The sequence below is a fragment of the Diceros bicornis genome, chromosome 4 (genome assembly GCF_020826845.1).
Source record: "Diceros bicornis minor isolate mBicDic1 chromosome 4, mDicBic1.mat.cur, whole genome shotgun sequence".
Classification (NCBI taxonomy): domain Eukaryota; kingdom Metazoa; phylum Chordata; class Mammalia; order Perissodactyla; family Rhinocerotidae; genus Diceros; species Diceros bicornis.
The window spans coordinates 50,401,801-50,421,889 of record NC_080743.1 but is presented as its reverse complement, the minus strand read 5'-3'; the positions used below and the strand labels follow the sequence as shown (position 1 = coordinate 50,421,889).

Genomic DNA, 20,089 nt, shown 5'->3' with positions numbered 1-20,089 from the left:
CCACTTGCACTGTTCTCCTGCTGGAAAATCCTAAAATTCAACCAGGGGGACCGGGAGTCCCGCCCGCGAGTTGCCGCGCGCTCGGAAACTCGGTTGCTATGGCGACGGAGGCGGTTGACCTGAGGATTCAAATCAGTCTTAGGGGAGGGGAACCGAACTCGTTAAGGAACTGGGCGTGGCTTCGGTTACTACGGCAGCGGGGACGCTTAGTCCGGGCCTGAGCCCATTTAGAGACCGATGATCCTCCCGTCCTTTGCATGGCACCCAAGAAAGACAAAGGCGGGACGGCGAGCACGAATTCTAAGACATGGGAACCCTCGCTCATCGCTGCACACTTCAATCAGGTGAGCCCAGAGCCCCGTAAGTTCTCTCTGCCCGTGGCAAGGCCAAAGCCCGGCCAGACACTCCAGGCCACGCCGCCAGGCTCGCCCTCTCTTCCAGACGCCACCGCTGCCCCTCCGAAAACCGTACTTGCTACCGCTCTCCCAGGCCTGGTCCTTCGCTCACCAAATGACCCAGAGTCGCATCCGCAGGGAGTGTTTGATTAACGAATACGCGTTTAGGGAAGAAGGAAGGGGACGCCAGGGGAGTCAGTGCGATTTCAAAGGGTGGTGAAAAGTGCGTGGTAAGGAAGAGAGGAAGTGTCGCTCTGACACATCAGGATCCTTGTCAGTGAAGTCGTCCAGATGACTCTCCACGATTGTACTGGAGTTGTCTTTATGAACTGTTCACTTCCTCATGACATCTCCTGAAGAACAGAAATCCTGTTGAATCATCTGTCGCTTGGCCCATAGTAAGGTTTTAATAAATGCTGTGTGAAAAACAGACATGGAGTGCCTAAGATATCAACGTATGTAATACAAGAGAGCCTTCTACAGCTAGGAGAGTATGACTTTCTTATACAATGTCCTGATACCACAATATTCAAGTTTTGATATATTTTGAAAGTACTGTAGAAGATCAGCGTAATGAGGGGTTGGCTGCTAGATTCATCCATAGGATGCCAGGAAGGCACTAGGCAATCAGTCTATAACCCACCTGCCACATGACTTCAGATGGCTCGGCATCCCAAAACTGACTAGCTCCCCAACCCCTCTCGCACCCACCCACCTCAAGTGAGTTGAGCGGCCCAATAGCTCTTGTCACCTGCCCCTGGAAATCTGCTTCAATGCTAAGTTGTTTCTAACTCCAAAATAACATTTGGAAGGAGGAAGGTTGATTCTGGGAATTCCAGCCTGCTGTTCCAATGTACTTTAAAAATTGGAAAAAATAGGTTTTTTTTTTTATTTTATATGTGTGTGCATGGTGCACTAGAGAGTTAGTACTTAAAAGAAAAATATGTCTAATGTCTTAGAATGCCCTCATGAGAAATTTCTATGTATTTGTCCTTATTTTCCACTATAATTGCTTTTACTCTATGAACAGTAATTCTGTCTGTTATGGAATTCTACCTGATGAGGAATTTCATCAAAGTAGTTAAGATACTGCTGATGCTGACGTGACGTCATGGAATTTTTGTTATTTCTATAACTTTAGGAGTGAAGGATGTCAACTCAGTAATTCCCAGTTACATTCTCAAATTCTCAAAGATGTTTTTCAAAATGCTCTGTGAAAGCACCCTCTCTTTTGCTTTTTTAAGTCGGCACTAGCCAAAATAATTTTTTCTCCATTTTCTTTGAGATTGTGTAGGCCAAGTTTGGGCTTGGAGTGAACATTTCTGCTTGAATTATAAGCTGCTGAACAACGGGGTTTGATGGAGGTGCTGACACTGCATTACCTTTAGGGTTGCAAATATGAAGCTATAATTTTCCTAGCTGAATGGAAAACCTAAAGGCATTATTTTTCCTTATGGCTTGAAAACCTGAAATAATATTCAGCTTTCTTGGTCCTGCTCAAACAACATAATTTCAATAAATCTTATATATTAAGAGAAAGAATTTGAACTCAAAGTAACATGTAGTTTTAACTACAAAGAGTGAACGTCAGTTTGTTGGAATACATGTTTTTTTTTATTGCAAGAGAAAGACAACTGCCCTCTACCTCCTGTCATATTTTTTTCTCAGCTTGGTTTCATGTCTGATCCAAGAGGAAAATTCCCAGATTAACCCAGCAGCCCAATGCCCAGAGGCATGCCCTAACCACCAATGTAATAGACTCTGAAATTGGGTTCAAGATGACTGTGGATGTGTGAATTCCTTATTCACAAGGCTTAGGCAAAGTGCTTTATGGATAGCGGGTGCTCAAAAATGTTATTGCTTTATTTCACAGAGAGTTTTTTCCATACAGTTACTACTCACGTGCAAAATTGTGCTCCAGTATGTGTGGTTGAGTATGTGTGTACTACTGTGTGTGTTGTGTGTGTGTTTGGGGTGGGAGAAAGGGAAGTCCCTCATGAGCCAGTTTTTAGAATTAACTGATTAAAGAATCCAAATGAACAGTAGTTTTGAACTCATGTTTGTATTGGTCTGCACTAGACTTTAAAAAGAATAAACAAGTTCAGAATTTGGTTTTAGTGCATTTACCTGGTATTAGTCTTTTGGGCTGTCCTTTCAGGCTAGAATAATTATCAGGTTTTTTTGGTACATTTTAGTTGATTGTAAAACTAAAATGATAGCAAATAATATAAGGCAGTCTGTTACTAAGCACTAATTGATTAGAGAATAGAGGTTAGGAAGATGAATGTGGGCTGGGATAAATGCTTTGTAAAATACTTGCCTTTAGCTGGGCCCTCAAGAATGGGTAGAATTTGAGCAGGTAGAATGAAGGAGGACCATTATTTTAGGTAAGGAAACCAATATGTGCCTTAAATAAATCTGGGACATTTAAATTGAGAGAGAGAGAAATGTAGGTTAGACCACTTCTGGGTGTACATTGCTCCTAAATTAGTTCTGTCAATCAAATGGTCATTTGCTAACTTTGCTATTCATGTACCAAAATATTTAGCTTATTAATATATGTGAAATATCACACCTCAAATTAGATAAAAAGAAAATATTTAGGTACATTGGCAATAAGATTATAAAAATACATCTTATGTGGGCTTCTATGTGACATAGACACTATATTTATGACTTCAGAAGTATTAGGAAGTTAAAGATGCTTTGGTATCATAAAATTAAATATAAATTAAAATCTTTTCATATAGTTGTCAAGACAGCCCCTATTGGCCACAGTGAGAGAAAGAAATGTTAACCTAAGTAGTCAGTGACAGAAGGTGCTATCTGGAGACATTTTGGTCTAAGATATTTTTATTTGTATTTTTTTTATTGTGATAAAATATATATAACATGAAATTTACCATTTTAGCCACTTTTAAGTATACCTTTCAGTGGCATTAGTACATTCACATTGTGCAACCATCACCACCATCCATCCATTTCCAGAACTCCTTCATCTTTCCCAACTGAAACTATACCCATTAAATAATTCCGCATACCTTCCTCCCCACCAGCCTCTGGCAACCACCATTCTGCTTTCTGTGTCTACAAATTTGACTACTCTAGGTATCTCATGTAAAGGTAATCATACAGTGTTTGTCTTCTTGTGACTAGCTTATTTCACTTAGCATCATGTCCTTAAGATTCATTTATGTTTTAGCATGTATTAGAATTTTCCTTGTTTTTAAGGCTAAATAATATTCCGTTGTATGTATAGACCACATTTATTTATCCATCATTCATTGTCAGACACTTGAGTTGCATCCAACTCTTGGCTATTGTGAATAATGCTGCTATTAACATGAGTGTACAAAAATATGTTTGAGTCCCTGCTGTCAATTTTTTTGAGTATATATCCAGAAGTGGAATTGTTGGGTCATATGGTAATTCTGTGTTTAATTTTTTGAGGAATTACCATACCATTTGCCACAGCAGCTATACCATTTTATATTCCCACCAGCAATGCACAAGTGTTCCAATTTCTCCACATCCTCACCAATACTTTTAAAATTCTGGGTTTTTATATATATATCTAAATATAACAGCCATTCTAATGGGTGTGAAGTGGTATTTCATTGTGGGTTTGATTTGCATTTCCCTAATAATTAGTGATGTTGAGCATCTTTTCGTGTAGTTACTGGCCATTTGTATATCTTCTTTTGCTCAATATTTAATCAACCAAGTGTTTGTTTGTTTGTTTTTTTATTGTTGAATTGTAGAACTTCTTTATATATTCTGGATATTAATCCTTTATCAGATATATGATTTGCAAATATTTTCTCCTATTCCATGTGTTGTCTTTTCACTCTGTTGACAGTGTCCTTTGATGTACAAAGTTTTTAATTTTGATGAAGCTCAATTTATCTAATTTTTCTTTTGTTGCCTGTGCATTTGGTGTCATATCCAAGAAATCATTGCCAAACTCAATGTCATGAAGCTTTTCCCCTATGTTTTCTTCTAAGAGTTTTATAGTTTTGTGCCTTCCATTTAGATCTTCAGTCCATTTGAGTTAATTTTTGTATATGGTGTGAGGTGAGGGTCCAACTCCATTCTTTTGTGTGTGGATATCCAGTATTCTCAGCATCAATTGTTGAAAAAACTGTCCTTTCTGCATTGAATGGAGAAAGCGTGGGGCAAAGGAGAGTTAAAAGCACCACAAAATTTCCTGCTACATTGAATGTGGCTTTTTCTTGATTGGGCATTTGCTTGGTTGCTTTAGATCTTTGGTTTCAAAACTCCTATAAAGTTATTTTAATCAGTCTCTAGTTGTTTTTGTAATGTTTCCAGGGGGGACAGAGGGCTGGAGCTTCCTAGTCTGCCATCTTACTGATGTCACTGTGGTCTAAGAGATTTTGTAATTAATTCTGATTTTTCCCTTTCTTCTAAACCTATCATATGGCAGGTGATGCTGGGAAAGGGGAGATAGTAGAAGCTTTGTTCATGACAATTTAGGAAAAATTTCCAGAGTTGTTCAAACAGCATAGCCATTCTCTCTAGGAGTTTTGCACAAGGTCTGTCTCTGGGTAACATCACATGGCTTCAAAATGACTGAGCTATAATTGGAATTTTGTGTTATGTTCAGAACTTTTGTGTCAACATGGGGGGAAAAAAAACACCTCACAATGTTATCTATGTTAAGTGACAACATGATACCAGTATAAAGAAAATTCAAAAGCCAGGTACAAAACCTTTTTTTTCCTTTACGATATTATGGACTTTGTCGCCAACCATGTTCTTCAGAATTCTAGGGTTCCCCAAAAGTTTGTTTGGGTTGATTTAGATCTCTCACAGGTAGAGTTTGTTTTGAGATTTTGTTAATTTTAATTGCTAAATACTTTCATATTTTCAGGTTGTCTGAGAATGGTTATTTCCTTTCATTTGTTCCTAGTTTAAGGTCTCATTTTTATGTGTAGCAAAAAGGCAGCTGTGACTTGTGAGACCGACTATTGGCATAGCCATTATTTCATTTGCTTACTGTGATCCACCACAGAAAACATTAAAAAAAAAAAAAACAGAAAAAAAGTTTATGGCAATCCACATACCCCTTAACCCAGCCAGCATTCTATACCAATTCACTGATTTCATTTGGTGATGATGGTTTCAGGTCCCTAATGCCCAATTTAAGGGATTAGACACTCTCATTGCCATTTGCCTTACATGTATCATTAAGATTTTACTTCTTGATTAAGCCTTCAATTCTTATTAAATGTAAATATCTACACATTTAAAAATATTTGGAATACTACAGTATATTGAGGTCCTTACTGAGACTCATGTGGTCTTGCTTCCAATTTCTATATTTTCATTCTCGATGTATGTTTCCCCCTTTCAAATAAGTAATAATATTTGCATCAAAGACACAAATTGATGTTATACATGGTGGTGCTGTCCTTTACAATTGTCACTCAGAGCTGGAGACTCCTGGGGTATCTGGGCTAACCTGCCCCTTTTATAAAACTGAGGAGCCAAGCATTTCAAGGTATGGTCCAAAGACATGCAGTGATTGGGCGCATGAGGGACCACATCATAGATTTTCTCACTAGTCCATCCTTCTTCCTTAACAGAACTATAAATTGTAATATGATGATTATAACATTTTATATAGACCTTGCAATTTAAAACAAAATGTTAATTGATTTTATGCCAATCTCCCAAAGAATGTTACAAGGTAGAACAAGTTATTTAAGGAATGTCTATTGAAAAGTTATTTGATTAAGACTTAAATTTAAGATCAAATAAATATGGAAAGAATACTTGTTTTACCTGAAACTAGACGTCATCCTTTTATCTCTCATCTTCTTACTCTCATAAATAACATTAGAAGAGAGAAAAGACGTAGCATTTTCTTTTTATTATCAGCTCTTTGGCTTCTTTCTAAGATCATTTAAGTAGGACAAATAGAAATATTTGAGTGTCTTGATTACGGAAAAATTCTTTTCCTTTCTCCAAAAATAGTTCAGAAAAATGACTCCTTCTGCTACCTGAAAGCATGCTGCGTTTCCTGGTTGTGCCTGCCAAAACTTGGCTCATCAAAGTCTCAGATCACCTCCATCTCTCAGCTTTTTAGTTTCTGTTGACAGCACTATAATTCTCGCAGTCCCTAAAGCCCATCTATGAGTCACTGGTCTTGTTATTCAGTCTGCCTCTAAGTCCTCTTGATTTTTTCTTTAACATTTTCTCACTTCCATCTCTTCTCCATTCTCATGCCATCATTCTAGCCCAGGCCGGCATCTTTTGATCCCTGAAGTTTTACAAGAGTCCCTTACCTCTATCCTCTATAGAATCATCTATTCCTGTTTGTCAAACCAATGACCAACTTTTCCTTCCTAAACGCTGCTCATATGGCATTCACTCTCAGGTCAAAAACTATCAGTGACCACCTGTAATCTCAAAATCTAATCATCTTGGCTTCTTCAGCCCTCTTTAATCTGGCCCTAACCATCACATTGAATTGCTACAGGCTAGACAGTCTCCTCACTGCAGCATAGACACATGAAGGAGACAATGAGCTGCTAGACATAGCCCAGCTCTGGGGCCAGGCAGACCTAGGGATTGAATCAGGATTCTAAAAGGTACAATGGATGATCTAGAGCAACTTTCTTACCTTCTCTGGGCCTTGTTCTCCTTTTGTTATATGGAGATTATAATATCTGCCTCAAAGGCTTGCTGTGAGAGTTAAATAATATTTATTTCATTCTGTAAATATTTCTATAGCACCTGGCATCTAATAACCCTTCAGTAAATGAATTCTCTCCCTCCATCCTGCTCTTTCACTCGTATTAGTCTCCTTGCTTGAAATGAACTTCCACATTCCCTCTCCTCATCATACCCATTCTTTGAGGCCCTCATGAAGCCATGTCTTACAGTCAGCTTTCCTAACTACGCTAACCCACATTTATCTCCCCTCGCCTTGGCTCTAGGCTCTACCTTACAACTTAGTACTTAGCCGAAGAATACCTTGAATTATTTGCTATCATTTCATGTTTTATACAGCACAAGTATAATGTGAGCTGCCCCACAGAAAAATCATATCTTACACTTCTTATACCTACTCCGTAATGACTAGCGTGGTTCTAGGCACTTAGTACCATACTGAAACTATATACAGAATTAATTCAATGATTTACTTTGAAACATGAAGAAACCTCTGTTGTGGAAACCAGTTAGTAGGCTGAGGAGATGTTTTCTAAGAGAAGAGGAAGGGACAGAAAACATTTTTATAAAAAAGCATCACAGCAGATACATAAGCTGACTGTGACAGTGACGTGGAAAGAACTATGTAACAATAACCATTTCACTTCTCAGAGATATCACATCTGCCAACCAGGAGGCATGCAAGTGAAAGTTCTTTAGAACACTTACTTAGCAGTCTCTCCTTATTACAACTACTTCAGTTGAGGAATAATATTTTTCTCTTACTAAACGTAGCTTAGTGACAATAGCTGAGTTGTGTGCACTTGAAAAATAGTAATCGAGTTTCCATGGAATCTTGAACAAAACTTATAATGCTTGTAAAGTTTTGAAAAGTGGATAAGGGTTCAAGATAGGTATTGCTGAAATGTTACTATCCTGGACCTCTTAAACAAATAAAGTTATAAGTATATAGGTACTAGGATGATAATAAACTGAGTCTAAGTAGGATTTGGGGGGAAAATATTCAATTAAATTGAAGTGCTTGAAACCATTATAAATGTAGTTTATCAAAAAGGGAAATACATTTCATTGGACAAAACTCTCGAACAATTTTTGAGAGGCAGTGAAGGATTTTTCAACTTTTTTTTTATCTTAAACAGTAAGCTATTTCTCATGTTAATGTGTATTTAAGACTTACTGGAAATATTCATAATATGAGCTGAAGACTGACATCTGGCAGCAAGTATATTTCTGAAATTGAGTTGGTTTTTATTACTATATTTTCTGAAATATGCTTTCATTGATATTTACAAAACAAATTGCCATTTCACACAAAGGTTGTTTTAATAAAAGCCAATGAAAACAACTGAGTTGCTAGGAAGAATGTTAAGAGGCAAATGGACTTTTCATAACCTTACATTATAATTTCTCTTTTTGGACAAAAATGTATTATTTGAATGAGTTTGGAACTAAAGGGAATTAGCATGTCAAAATATCCACCTAGATGTTATATGTGATCATTTTTATTGCAAGTGAAAAATATTAAATATAAGTAAAATGTAAGTGTTGCCAATATGAGTTTGGCAACATCCTAGGAAAATGTTAGTTAAGAAATGGTGAATGTTGACCGTGTTTCAGCTCTAGTCATAGAAACCATCATTGGCTCCCAGTTACCCACAGGATGAAATCCAAGACATTAGGCCTGGCTTTTACGGTCCTGCCTAATTTGGCCTTTTCTGCCAATCCATCTTTATCTCTCTGTACTCCAGTTGAATGGACTCTGTGGCATCCCCAGGCAAATACTAACTATACCCACACAGTTTCCTGGCCTGAAGATCTCCCTACCTCCCTCTCACTCCTTCTCATTAAAATCCTCCCCTACATCTTCCAGAAAGGAGCTCAAGGCTCACCATTCTGGCCCTCCTTGACTTTTCTCCTTTCACTAAACTACTTAAAATAAAAACCCAAATGCTCTACCATGACCTAAAAGACCCTGTGTGTGTGACCTCTGCCAACCACTCTAACTTCATCTCGTGTCTCCTATGACTCACACTTTCACTCAGTCCATTATAACCACATTCGCCTTTTCACTGACCTTCAAATCTATTGGGAAACACATTCCCTCCTTAGAGCCTTTGCTCTTGCTGTGCCCTCTGCCCAGAGTGACACTCCCCAAGATGGTCACATGAGTCACTCTCTTACCCCTTCAGGATTCTGTTCAAATATCGCCTTCCCTGACCACCCTACTTAAACTATACCATCACACTCCATCCACTTGCCCATTTGGTTCCTGACCTTCTACTTTACATTTATCTTGTTGTTGTCTGTTTCTCTCCACATGAATGTAAGCTCCATGAGGGCAGGGATTTATCTTGCTCGCTGATATATCACCAACACTTGACATACAGATGGGCTCAAATAACATTGCTGAATGGAGGAATAGCAAGTGCTCAATAAGGAGGAGCTCTTAGTAATCATAGTATTATATATTAATTGGAGTGGTATGAAAATCAAATAAAGTAAATGAAAGAATGTGGAGAACTATTTAGCCTGATATAAATATTTATGATTATTATTACTATTACTCTTTGATATATTCCCCTATGGATGTTACACATGTTCTTCAGACTCAATATGTTCAAAACTGGTACTATACTATGTTATCCGTTGAAGTGAGAAATCATCCTTGAACCTTCTCTTGTGAAACCAAGTTGGTCAGCAATTCCTATTACTTCTACCTCTCTATTTCAGGGCCTTCTTTTTCACCTTCCATAATTTCTAACTAACACCATTACATTAGCCTTCTACCTTTCCTTCTTGCCTGCCTTTATCCAGGGATGAGAATTAAAAATATGCTAGCTATCACAGTTACGTGTAAATCAACATATAAATCAAAAAACTTAAAATCACCCTTTATTCTCTACATAAACTAAATTATGTGTACCGTATATAATTGCTTGCCAGATGATATAATTTTTAGTACTTATCATTCATCACATTTTTCTAATGATTTCAAAATCCTTTGTTGTTTTTCAGAAGTGTTAGTGCAGTCTTTGGTTGACATGGCTTTCAATCCTTAAATGTTGCCCTTGTCTGAACCGTGAGGTGACATGGTGAATGTACGTAGGCTCTTCCCATAACTTTCCTCTTAAATTGATAGTCATTATGTAATTTGTAGTTCCCTGTACATAGAGAATTTCTGCTAATATCAACAATATTGTTCATCATACTAAAAGCTCTTTCAGCTTTTGAACTTTTAATAATTATGTTTAAAAATTTTCTAGCTTTCATAATATTGTCTGAGATTTTCATATATTTAATTTCTTTATTATCAATTAAGTCACAAAACCATTTATTGGAATGTCATATTGAGTTAGTTGGCTTAATTTTTGATCACCCTAAATCTACTTTGTTTGTGAACATAATGTCGCTAAAGTTTAAGACTGAATAAATTGGAAGTGGTTAATAATTCATCATACTTTTCATTTTTGTCATAAAATAATGAACCCATTTCTGTATAATTTATTAGACCATCTAATAGTTTTTCTCCTATAATTTATACTTTATTTTGTTTTGTTTCAAATTGTACTGTTAAAATTGTACAATTGTACCATTTTATTTCTTTGTTTCTGTATATCTTCTGCTTCTCTTTCATAGATCGCTTTATTAATTTTATATGGGCAACATATTTTTATTTCTTTCTTATAAAGCTAATGAAAGTACTGACATTTCTATTAGAATATTTTCATTAAAACCAAATCCCTAAAAGTTAATTGTGCTTTCCAAATGCTTAAGTACTCCCACTTCACGACTTACGTAAAGGAACACACAAGGGTTGGCCTCATTCCCACTCAGTAGTTGTAGCCCTAGCATTACAGATTGCCCATGGGAGCCTTAATATTTTGCTAGTACTCAATCCCAAGCTCTTTTCAGATATATCACTTAATTATCTTTGGTGTTTATTTAATATATGGTAGTAAATAGAAAATTTATCAAGAAAATATTAATATTGATTTATTTGATATACATCATCTATTGCGTCAGCTGAATATATTGAATATAGTGAGTTAGGACCAAAACAAAACATCTGGAACTTTTTTCAAAATTCTAGACTGAAACTCCAGACTTTCTCCACTCTGTCATCATTCTGGCACTGTTTTCATGTAAATACTTCTCAGTGGAACCATTTTTCTTGGTACCCATTGAAATAGTTTGAGATATCACAGATGCTTTCCCATCTAGCTCCACCAGATCGACAAAAAGACTTAACTACCTTCAGCATCTTGAATTTTGCATGTTAGGTATTATTACAACACTTTCACATGAAACATTTAAAGCTCTAGCAATAGTGATTAAAATTTTACTGCTTTGATTTAGAGGTTTTTCAAAAGGTTGCCTTATCATTTCAGTAGATAAATGCTTTGCCACAGTCAAGACCATAAATCTACATTGCAATGATACACCCACATAGATATTATTTTTTCAAAGTTCAACTAAGTATTTTATGTATAAAAATGTTCAATTATGTCTAACTACACAACAGATTGTGTTAAAAGTTTTGGTGATATGTTTAAAAATGTTGTGCAATTACTTTATTGACATACTTTGATAAAAAGTTTTTATTTCAAATACTTTAATGCATGAAACTGATTTCTTCTGTTCTTTAAATTTTCCTTCATTAATGATTGCAGAAATTTTTTATTGGGATCATGAGCTTTAACAAAACATGATAGCCACTTTGATTTAAAAAAGCATTTTGCCTGTTCATCTTTTAACAACACAGCTTTTGAACTCCATTTCCATCCAACATTTGTATCACTTGTAATAATAAGTTAATCAAATTTTATGTTGAAAAACTCAAGTTGTTTTTAGTTTTAGAAATACAAACAATTTCTAATGTTGTAATGATTTTTGCACAGTATCAGAACATGCCTCAGGTTGTGGTTGATTATCATTTTCTTCTTTGGTCTCATAAAAATTCAGAATAGTTACCTGTTCATGCTACTTAAAAAAAAATTTAGAAACATATCCAGACTTTGAAGTCTCTGCACTGTGGATTTCCATTTTAAATATTTAACAGAAATGTGTAAGTTGTATTAAAAACTACACACACAGAACTGGATTGCACTATAATTAAAAATAAAAGTAAAAACTAAGCAAGTCAGAAGCAACAGTTTGAGGTTGAGAATGACAATTAACTAGGGATCCTCCGGAAGCCCAGAATGCTTACTAAAGGATGTGCAATGTAGCCTTGCTGCCTACCATGACACAGCCCAGACCCACAAACCATGCTGCAAAAGTTCCCTCCGTGTCGCAATGCCAGGAGGCCCACTTATCAGTGATCATAGCAACATCTTATAATGATCAGTTTGTACTCACAAGTTTCTATTAGATTTTGCATTCTTAATTTTACCACTTACCACAGCTACTTTTATTCTGCCTGCCAGCCAGCATGCATTTCAGTTCAACCACGAGGTTAGCATACCCGTGTGTGTCCAGCGACTATCAGCACCACCTCCTCTTCTCCCCTCTGAGTACCCTCTACATGGCCACCTGGGTCATTTTTCTATACTACCAATATGATCGTGTCACTTCCTGCTTCAGTCTCAACTCTTATGGTTACTTACTCGGCCCTTCACAATCTTCCTAGCTCCAGCCCACCTTCATCTTTCCTGCCGTATCCATAACCCCTGTCACACCTGACAACTAGACAACTCAAACTTCCTAGACAATTTTGTGCTTTCATGCATATAGGATATATATATATATATTTTTTGGAATACCCTTCCTTCCCTGACACCACTTGTTGAGCTTCTTCTCATTCTTAAAGACACAAATCAAATGTACTTCCACATGAAACTACCCCTGATTTCCCTTTTCCTGTGTTCAATTCACCATGCTCCCATAGTACTTATACATATCACGATGATGGTACTTACCGTGTTATTAGAGTTAAAGATGGATCTGTTCTCTCACTTGACTGTGAACTTCTCAAAGACAAGAAGTAAGTCGTATTTTCTTTGGGTCCCTTTCTGGAACATAGTGCCTGGAACATACTCGGTCAATCTTAATTGGAAAAATGACGAAACAAATGCAATAATCCTTACTGTTACTTATACCAAAACCACCCTCTTTTAAATCATGTTCTTCCTACCCTCTATTATTTTTTCTTTTTTTGTTGCAGTAAAACAAACAGTAATATTAAATGTCCAGCCTAATACATTTTGATGTATGCATACATCCCTATAATCCACCACCCAGATGAAGACATAGAACACATCCAGTCCTACAGTAGGTTCCCTCAAGCCTTCCTCAGCCAATACCTATGCCCCAGGGAGTTAACATTATTCTGATCTCTATCACCTTCAGTCATTTCGCCTGTTCTTGAGCTTTATATAAATGAACTAATATAGAATGTACCCTTTTTGTTCAGCATGATGTCCGTGAAATTCATACATATATGTTGTTGCATTATAAGTAGCATGTTCTTTTTATGGCATTGTAGTATTCCGTTGTATGAATATGCCATGATTTATTTATGCATCCTCCTGCTAATTGACATTTGGGTCATCCCCAGTTTGAGATATTACAAATAACGCTGCTATAAAATTCTTGTACTGATTTTTCTTTGGACACGTACTCATTTCTCTTGGGAATATACCTAGGAATGGAAATGCTGGTCATAGGGCAGGCATGTGTTTAGCTTTAGTAGCTACTAACCTAGAGTTTTCCAAAGGGGTTGCACCAATTTACACACCCATCAGTAATGTATGAAAATACAAGTCACTTCTCAGTCTTTTAAATTCCATTATTATTTTGTTTTATTATTCATTTTGTTCCCCCAAAATTCATAAGTTTAAACCTAATCCCTAAGGTGATGGTATTTGGAGGTGAGGACTTTGGGAGGTCGTGAGAGTGGAGCCCTAGTGACTGAGATTAGTGCCCTCATAAAAGACCCCAGAGAGATCCCTCACCCCTTCTGCCATATGACGTTAGAGTGAGAAGACAGCCATCTATGAACCAGAAAATGAGCTCTCACCAGACACTGAATCTGCAGGTGCCTTGATCTTGGACTCCCAGCATCCAGAACAGTGAGAAATAAATTTCTGTTGTTTATAAGCCAGCAACTCTGGGTATTCTGTTATAGCAGCCCAAACAGACTAAGATATACTGTAATATTTTCTCTCTCTATCCTAAATTTGGTTTAGTTGATCCTCCTATTGAAGTCCCTCCTTCCTCATGACCAGTTTATTTGCCATTCTGTGAATCTTTCCAGCTATTCAAGCCTTTTTTAGTTTTTATGCCTAAAACTCAACACAGCTTTCCAAGACCCTCTGGTTTTATATAATGGAGGATAATGTTTTCTATTTTGTTCCCACTTTTTTCTAGATATGATGAGCACAGGCCTTTCCAAAGAACTGTAGCACATGGAGCTGATGGTTATTGGAAAGTATGACATAGAGACGCATTTCCCATAATTCATCATCAAAGCCTCTAAACATGTGACTAGGGTTTGGATTATGTTTTCCTCAGTACATCCACTTATACTTCCCATATTGAATCTCATCTGAAATACATGCTTTCTCAACTCAGAAAGCTTTGTGACATCTCCCTGCAGTGCTTAACTGTGCCCTTGGCGCAGTGTCATGGTCACAACATCTGCTAAGGAAGGCAAGGCAGGGTGTCAGAGGAAGGCCCGCTGTCTGGGTATCAGGACATGCCTCTTGCCATCTGTGTCACTTTTTTTTTTTTCCTTCCCCAAAGCCCCAGTAGATAGTTGTATGTCATAGTTGCACATCCTTCTAGTTGCTGTATGTGGGACGCGGCCTCAGCATGGCCGGAGAAGCGGTGCGTCGGTGCACGCCCGGGATTCGGACCCGGGCCACCAGTAGCGGAGCGCTCGCACTTAACCACTAAGCCACGGGGCCGGCCCCATCTGTGTCACTTTAACCAACTCTCCATGTCATAGCTTTTTTTTGTTTCCATCTGCAGAATGAAGAAATTGGACTAAATGACAATGAAAGAAATCTCCTAGCACTGAACTCTGCAGTTTTAGGTTTCACTGTAGCCTATTTTCGATTCTTGTATAAAAGCAGTTAAAGACGACCTATCCAAGGATGATCCCCAGGGTCTCCCACCATTAACACTTCTCCATCCAGAGGAGTGCCCGTTTAACCTTACCTTTGTTTTTAAGCCGGTTCTCTAACCGTGACAAAACATTTCCTCTACTTCCACAGTAACTCAATATTTTTGATATGAAAACTTGTGAAATGCTCTCTAAAATTAAATAAATTCTGTTTCCTGGCTTCCCCTTGTCCTCACCCCTCACAATCATTATTCTTTGTGTTGTTCTTATTGCATTTCTGCCAAATATGATTCTAGTATGTGGCCTTGTGTGGCACAGACAATATAACACTAGGAAAACGTTTGTGGAAAAACGGCTTATTATGACCATATTTTCAACCTTTGCTACGGAAATAACTGTATATGTGTTGTATTACTCTGTTATAAAGATGACACTTTTGCTCAAATAGGTTATTCTTTAAACTACATTTAAAGAAATAATGACCTGTTTTGATGAAGAAACGTTTTTCTTGGTCCCTCTTGTGTTTAATAATCAAGAGCAATCACGTCTAGAGACCAAAGGTTTTGTTCACGCGGAGCAGAATTTTTGGTCATGCAAAGTCCACATGGGAACTGGACTTCTGGCTGTACCTTCATTAGCACCACTGTCAAAGCAGCCGAGGAAATCAGCTCATCCTCCATGGTGTGTACCACAAAGAGTCACTTTCACTTATTCCATGGTGGCTTCACTGAAAGTATGCTCTCAGCTTCTTTGGCAACATTCTTTCTTTTGCTTTATCTGTTTGTTGACCTCATCACCATCTCTAATTATTCTTAGCTTGGATTGGAAAAAGTAGGGTTGAAACAAAGCTAAGCTAGGAAAGGTGGATACCTTCCTAGATCCTTGTTATGTCAGTCTTTACAGTAGATATTCCCCACCAGTCCATTCCAAACATTAAACCTGGTCAGCTGTGAAGAAGGGGCCTCTTTACATAATATGCCTTCAGCCCAGGAGTAGTTGAGATGTGGGTGAGCCACGGGGAGAACAGGCTATTATCTTCCCCAGGTTTGGGGGCATAATTACTCTTTCATTATCTTCTGAAAGTTCTCCCCATTTTTCTTCCTCTGTCCTATTTTCGTATTGACACCTTCCTCCTAATCCTCCTTCCTCCCAATCCATCACTAGGCTTCAGAGGAGGCAGAGAGTGGTCCTTGACATAGAAACATCCCTTAATGGGGGAATTATTTAAAGCATTTTGAATTTCCAGGATGTAAGATGGGTCCATCCCAAAATATAACTCTAAAAATGCATTCCAGAGGAAAATAAAATTTTCCTTTTTTTAATTCCTGGAGTCCTACCTCTTCACTAACATGAAGAATTGAGGATTGTCTGGCCATATCTATACCTAATGTGTTTTTCTTTACAAATAAATAGTATGTTGTTTGCCTGCCATCACTAAGACATTCTCTTTTAGTAGATTTTTAAATATTGGATATGGTTTAAGACTGAGTGCAGCCAGCTAGTGAAGATGGAGTTTGACCATAGCTTCATTAAGTAATCAAATTCACTTGAAAAACTTTTCTTCCTTCCATATTAAACTACTGTCCTATATACTACCTGGAGTGTATACAAAGGGGAGAATGGGTCAGTGGAAAAAAGAAAAATATAGCATTCCTGCCACCTAGGAGCTTACAATCTGAGAAAACAGACACAAGTGACTCTAAACATATGATCCTTGGACCAGAAGCAACAGCATCACCTGGAAACTTATAAGAAATGCAGATTCTCTAGTCCTGCCCTAGACTTACTGAATCAGAAACTTGGGTGGAGCCCAGTGATTTGTGCTTTAACAAGCATAATTCTGATGCACACTAAAGTTTAAGACATATGCTAATATAGTGACCACTGTATAGTATAGTATTGAAAATAAGTTTTCATAGGCAGGCAGAGGACATAGACATCACTGTTGGGCTGGGACATTCAGGGAAAAAGTCACAGATGAAGCATGAATTTCTCTTGCAAGGAAGGCATTCTGTATAAAAGGACCAGGCTGAGCAAGCAGAGAGCTGAGAAAATATGTGACGTGTTTGTGGTATACAATTAACCACTAACTAGACATTGTATTAGGTGCTTTACACAAACTGTCATGGTTAATCCTTACAACAACCCTAAAAACAGTATTCCTATTTACATGAGGAAATTGAGGCTCAAGAATTTACACAGGGCAATTTGCCTGAGAGCTGTGAGAGTTTAGAAAAGTAATGGGAGATATAGTGTTAAAAATATGTGAGGTAGAGAACGTAGAGGACTTTGAATCGCAGTCTTTGGAGTTGGGACTCTATTTTATCCTGATACAGTCTAAGAGTTAGATAATTAAAATAGTTTTTGTGAAGAAACAGTGAAATGATGAAATTTATATCTTAGGAAAATTAATAGGTTTGAGATGGAAGAAGCTCAAGGCTTGAATTGATCTTGTAGAAGGTGTTTTCAATTATCCAGATTCGAGGTAATTATGTTTTGAACTAAGAGAATAACCATGAGAATAAAAGGAAGGGGCAGATTCAAGAAACTCTTGGAAGAAAGTAAGTATGATTGCATAACCAAGAGGAGAATGGGAGAGGATTTGAAGTTATGATGATTGGGAGAAATGGAAAGTCTCAGAAACTGACAAATTTAGCAGAATGAACTTAGATGATTTTTACTGTTTGTAGTGGGGGAAGATTTTGTTTTGTTTTGTTTTTAGGGTATAGAGAGAGGTGAAGAGCTCAAACGATGAGTTTGAGATGAGGTACAATATCAAAGTAGAAATGTTCAGCAGGAAGTCAAAAATATGGACTCTAGCTCACAGTTCATGGTTGGAGACATAGACTTAGGGACTGTCAGTAAAGAGGTAATAGTGGATGCCATGGGAGTAGCTAAAATATCCCATAGAGAATATGTGCCAGGAGAAGAACAGAAGGTTGAGAATGGAATTCTGTGGAATATCTAAAAGATCCTCATTTATGAGACAGAAAGAAAAGAAAGAGCCTAATAGTCGGAGAAGAAATATCCAAAGGAATAAAGAGAGAATGAGGACACGGTGGTGTCGTGGAAATCAGATTAGGGAGAAGGGTACAAAATGGTAGGTAAAGTCTCCCACCTATGGAGACCTATGGAGAATAGAGCATGGCAAGTATATTTGGTGATAGGATGTCATCAGTGATCTTCAAGGATGCAATTTCAATAGGGTGGGTGGTGGTGGTGATGGTGGTGATGGTGGTGAAGGAGGGAAGTAGAAACAAGACAATAGGGTTTAAGGATACTGTGGCTTATCAGGATGTGGGAGCCTCAAGTGTTAGGTCAGATGTTTGGGGGAGTTTCATTATGAAGAAAAGAAGACCACATGGGAAATGGTTAGTGAGAAGACTGGAATTAGGTGAAGATAACCATGTACATGTGAAATAGGATAGAGAGGAAAGGGGAGGAAGTGGCTGAAACTGAAGAGGCAGAGATGGAGAGTCAAAAGAACAAAGTTGTAAAAGAGGTCAAAAGAGAGTGGGTCATTTGCTTAGTACAAAAGAAAAGGGATTGGAATCTCTTCCTCAGCCCAAGAAAAAGGAGCACGTTCGAGAGACTGGTGAAGGATGTACTGAGATGAAAATGTGAAAAAGGGAGGAAACCTAAACAAGAAAGCCTTGCTCCTCTCGGGAGGTGGAAGTGAGGCCACTGTGTAGACAGACAGTGGACAAGCAGGAGACATCGACCAAGAATTGCTTCCACTATTTCTTCAAGTGGCATCTGCCCATGAGGTGTTTCCTAAGACACAGGGAGAGATGCGGACTAGTAAAATGCATATCGCCTGACATTATGACTGTTCCTACATCTGGCTCCCCTACTAGACTGTGGATCTTTTGAGAGCGGGGACTTCTTTCCAGTACTTTTTTAAATGCAGAAAAGCAGAAAGGATAGTATAACAAGCGCATTTGTGCCACCGTGAAAATTGACAATTGCTGAATTTTCTTTCTTTTTTTTAAAATAAACACTGTAAAAAAATTGAAGGAGACTTTGTCCTCACCCTCATCCCTGTTCCATTCTTTTCTTTCCCTTCCCAGAAGCAAACACTATCATGAATTTGATGCACATCCAGTCAGCCTATCTATGTATCTATTTATCTATGTCCATGAATAATATATTGTATTGTTTATTGTATAATTTTTAAAATTTGCACTAATGACTCCATATTGTACTTACCAATTCTACAATTTGTCTTTTTTTGTTCAGCATGTTTTGAAGTCTATCCATGTTGAGATACACAGATTTAGTTCATTTATCTTAATTGATCTTATCTTATTCACCTTTGCATCCTCAATTTCTAGGGTAGCACATACAACATAGGTACTCACATAGTAAATGTTAATTATGAGTGAGTAAATTAGGGTGAAAAATATAATAATAGAAATGGATACTTCACACAGTGCTTTGTAGTAATGAAATACTTTTACATATAATCTCTTTTCACCTTTATCTGTGCATTTCCTTCCCCAGACTGATGCTGTTTAAGGATAGTGATTACGCCTTATGCCTACTCATTCTGTTCCTAACGCCCATTTCAATGTTTGGCACAGAGTAGCTCCTTAGTAAATACTGGTTGAATGAATGAATGACTCTCTGCTGTAAGTATTATTTTACTAAGGTCCAGGTTCTGAGTACTTGAGTGTTTTTCCAAGACCGTGTGGTTGGAATCAGGACTAATAATCAGATTTTCTGATATCAAATCCAGTGCTCTTTTCATTACACCATTGAAAGAGCTATTGTAAGGACTATATAAGGGAATCAATAGGAGAGGAATAATTATAATGAATTACTGCCTGATGTAACCAATAAATAGACTCCGTGTACCTATGTAATTGGAGAAAATTAATAACCATAACCAGATCTAGGGCTTGAAATTTATCATAATCATTAACTTGGAATA

At 37.5% G+C, this 20,089-nt stretch overlaps 1 protein-coding gene across 1 annotated transcript in view; it reads left to right on the top strand.

Moving 5' to 3' along the window:
* The first annotated feature begins 257 nt into the window (after positions 1–257).
* Positions 258–20,089, top strand: part of SPAG17 (sperm associated antigen 17) — a 194,160-nt gene continuing 174,328 nt past the window's right edge. The window contains exon 1 of the mRNA XM_058538916.1: positions 258–344. Within this exon, the coding sequence (XP_058394899.1) occupies positions 258–344 (87 nt within the window). The remainder of the gene's footprint in view (positions 345–20,089) is intronic.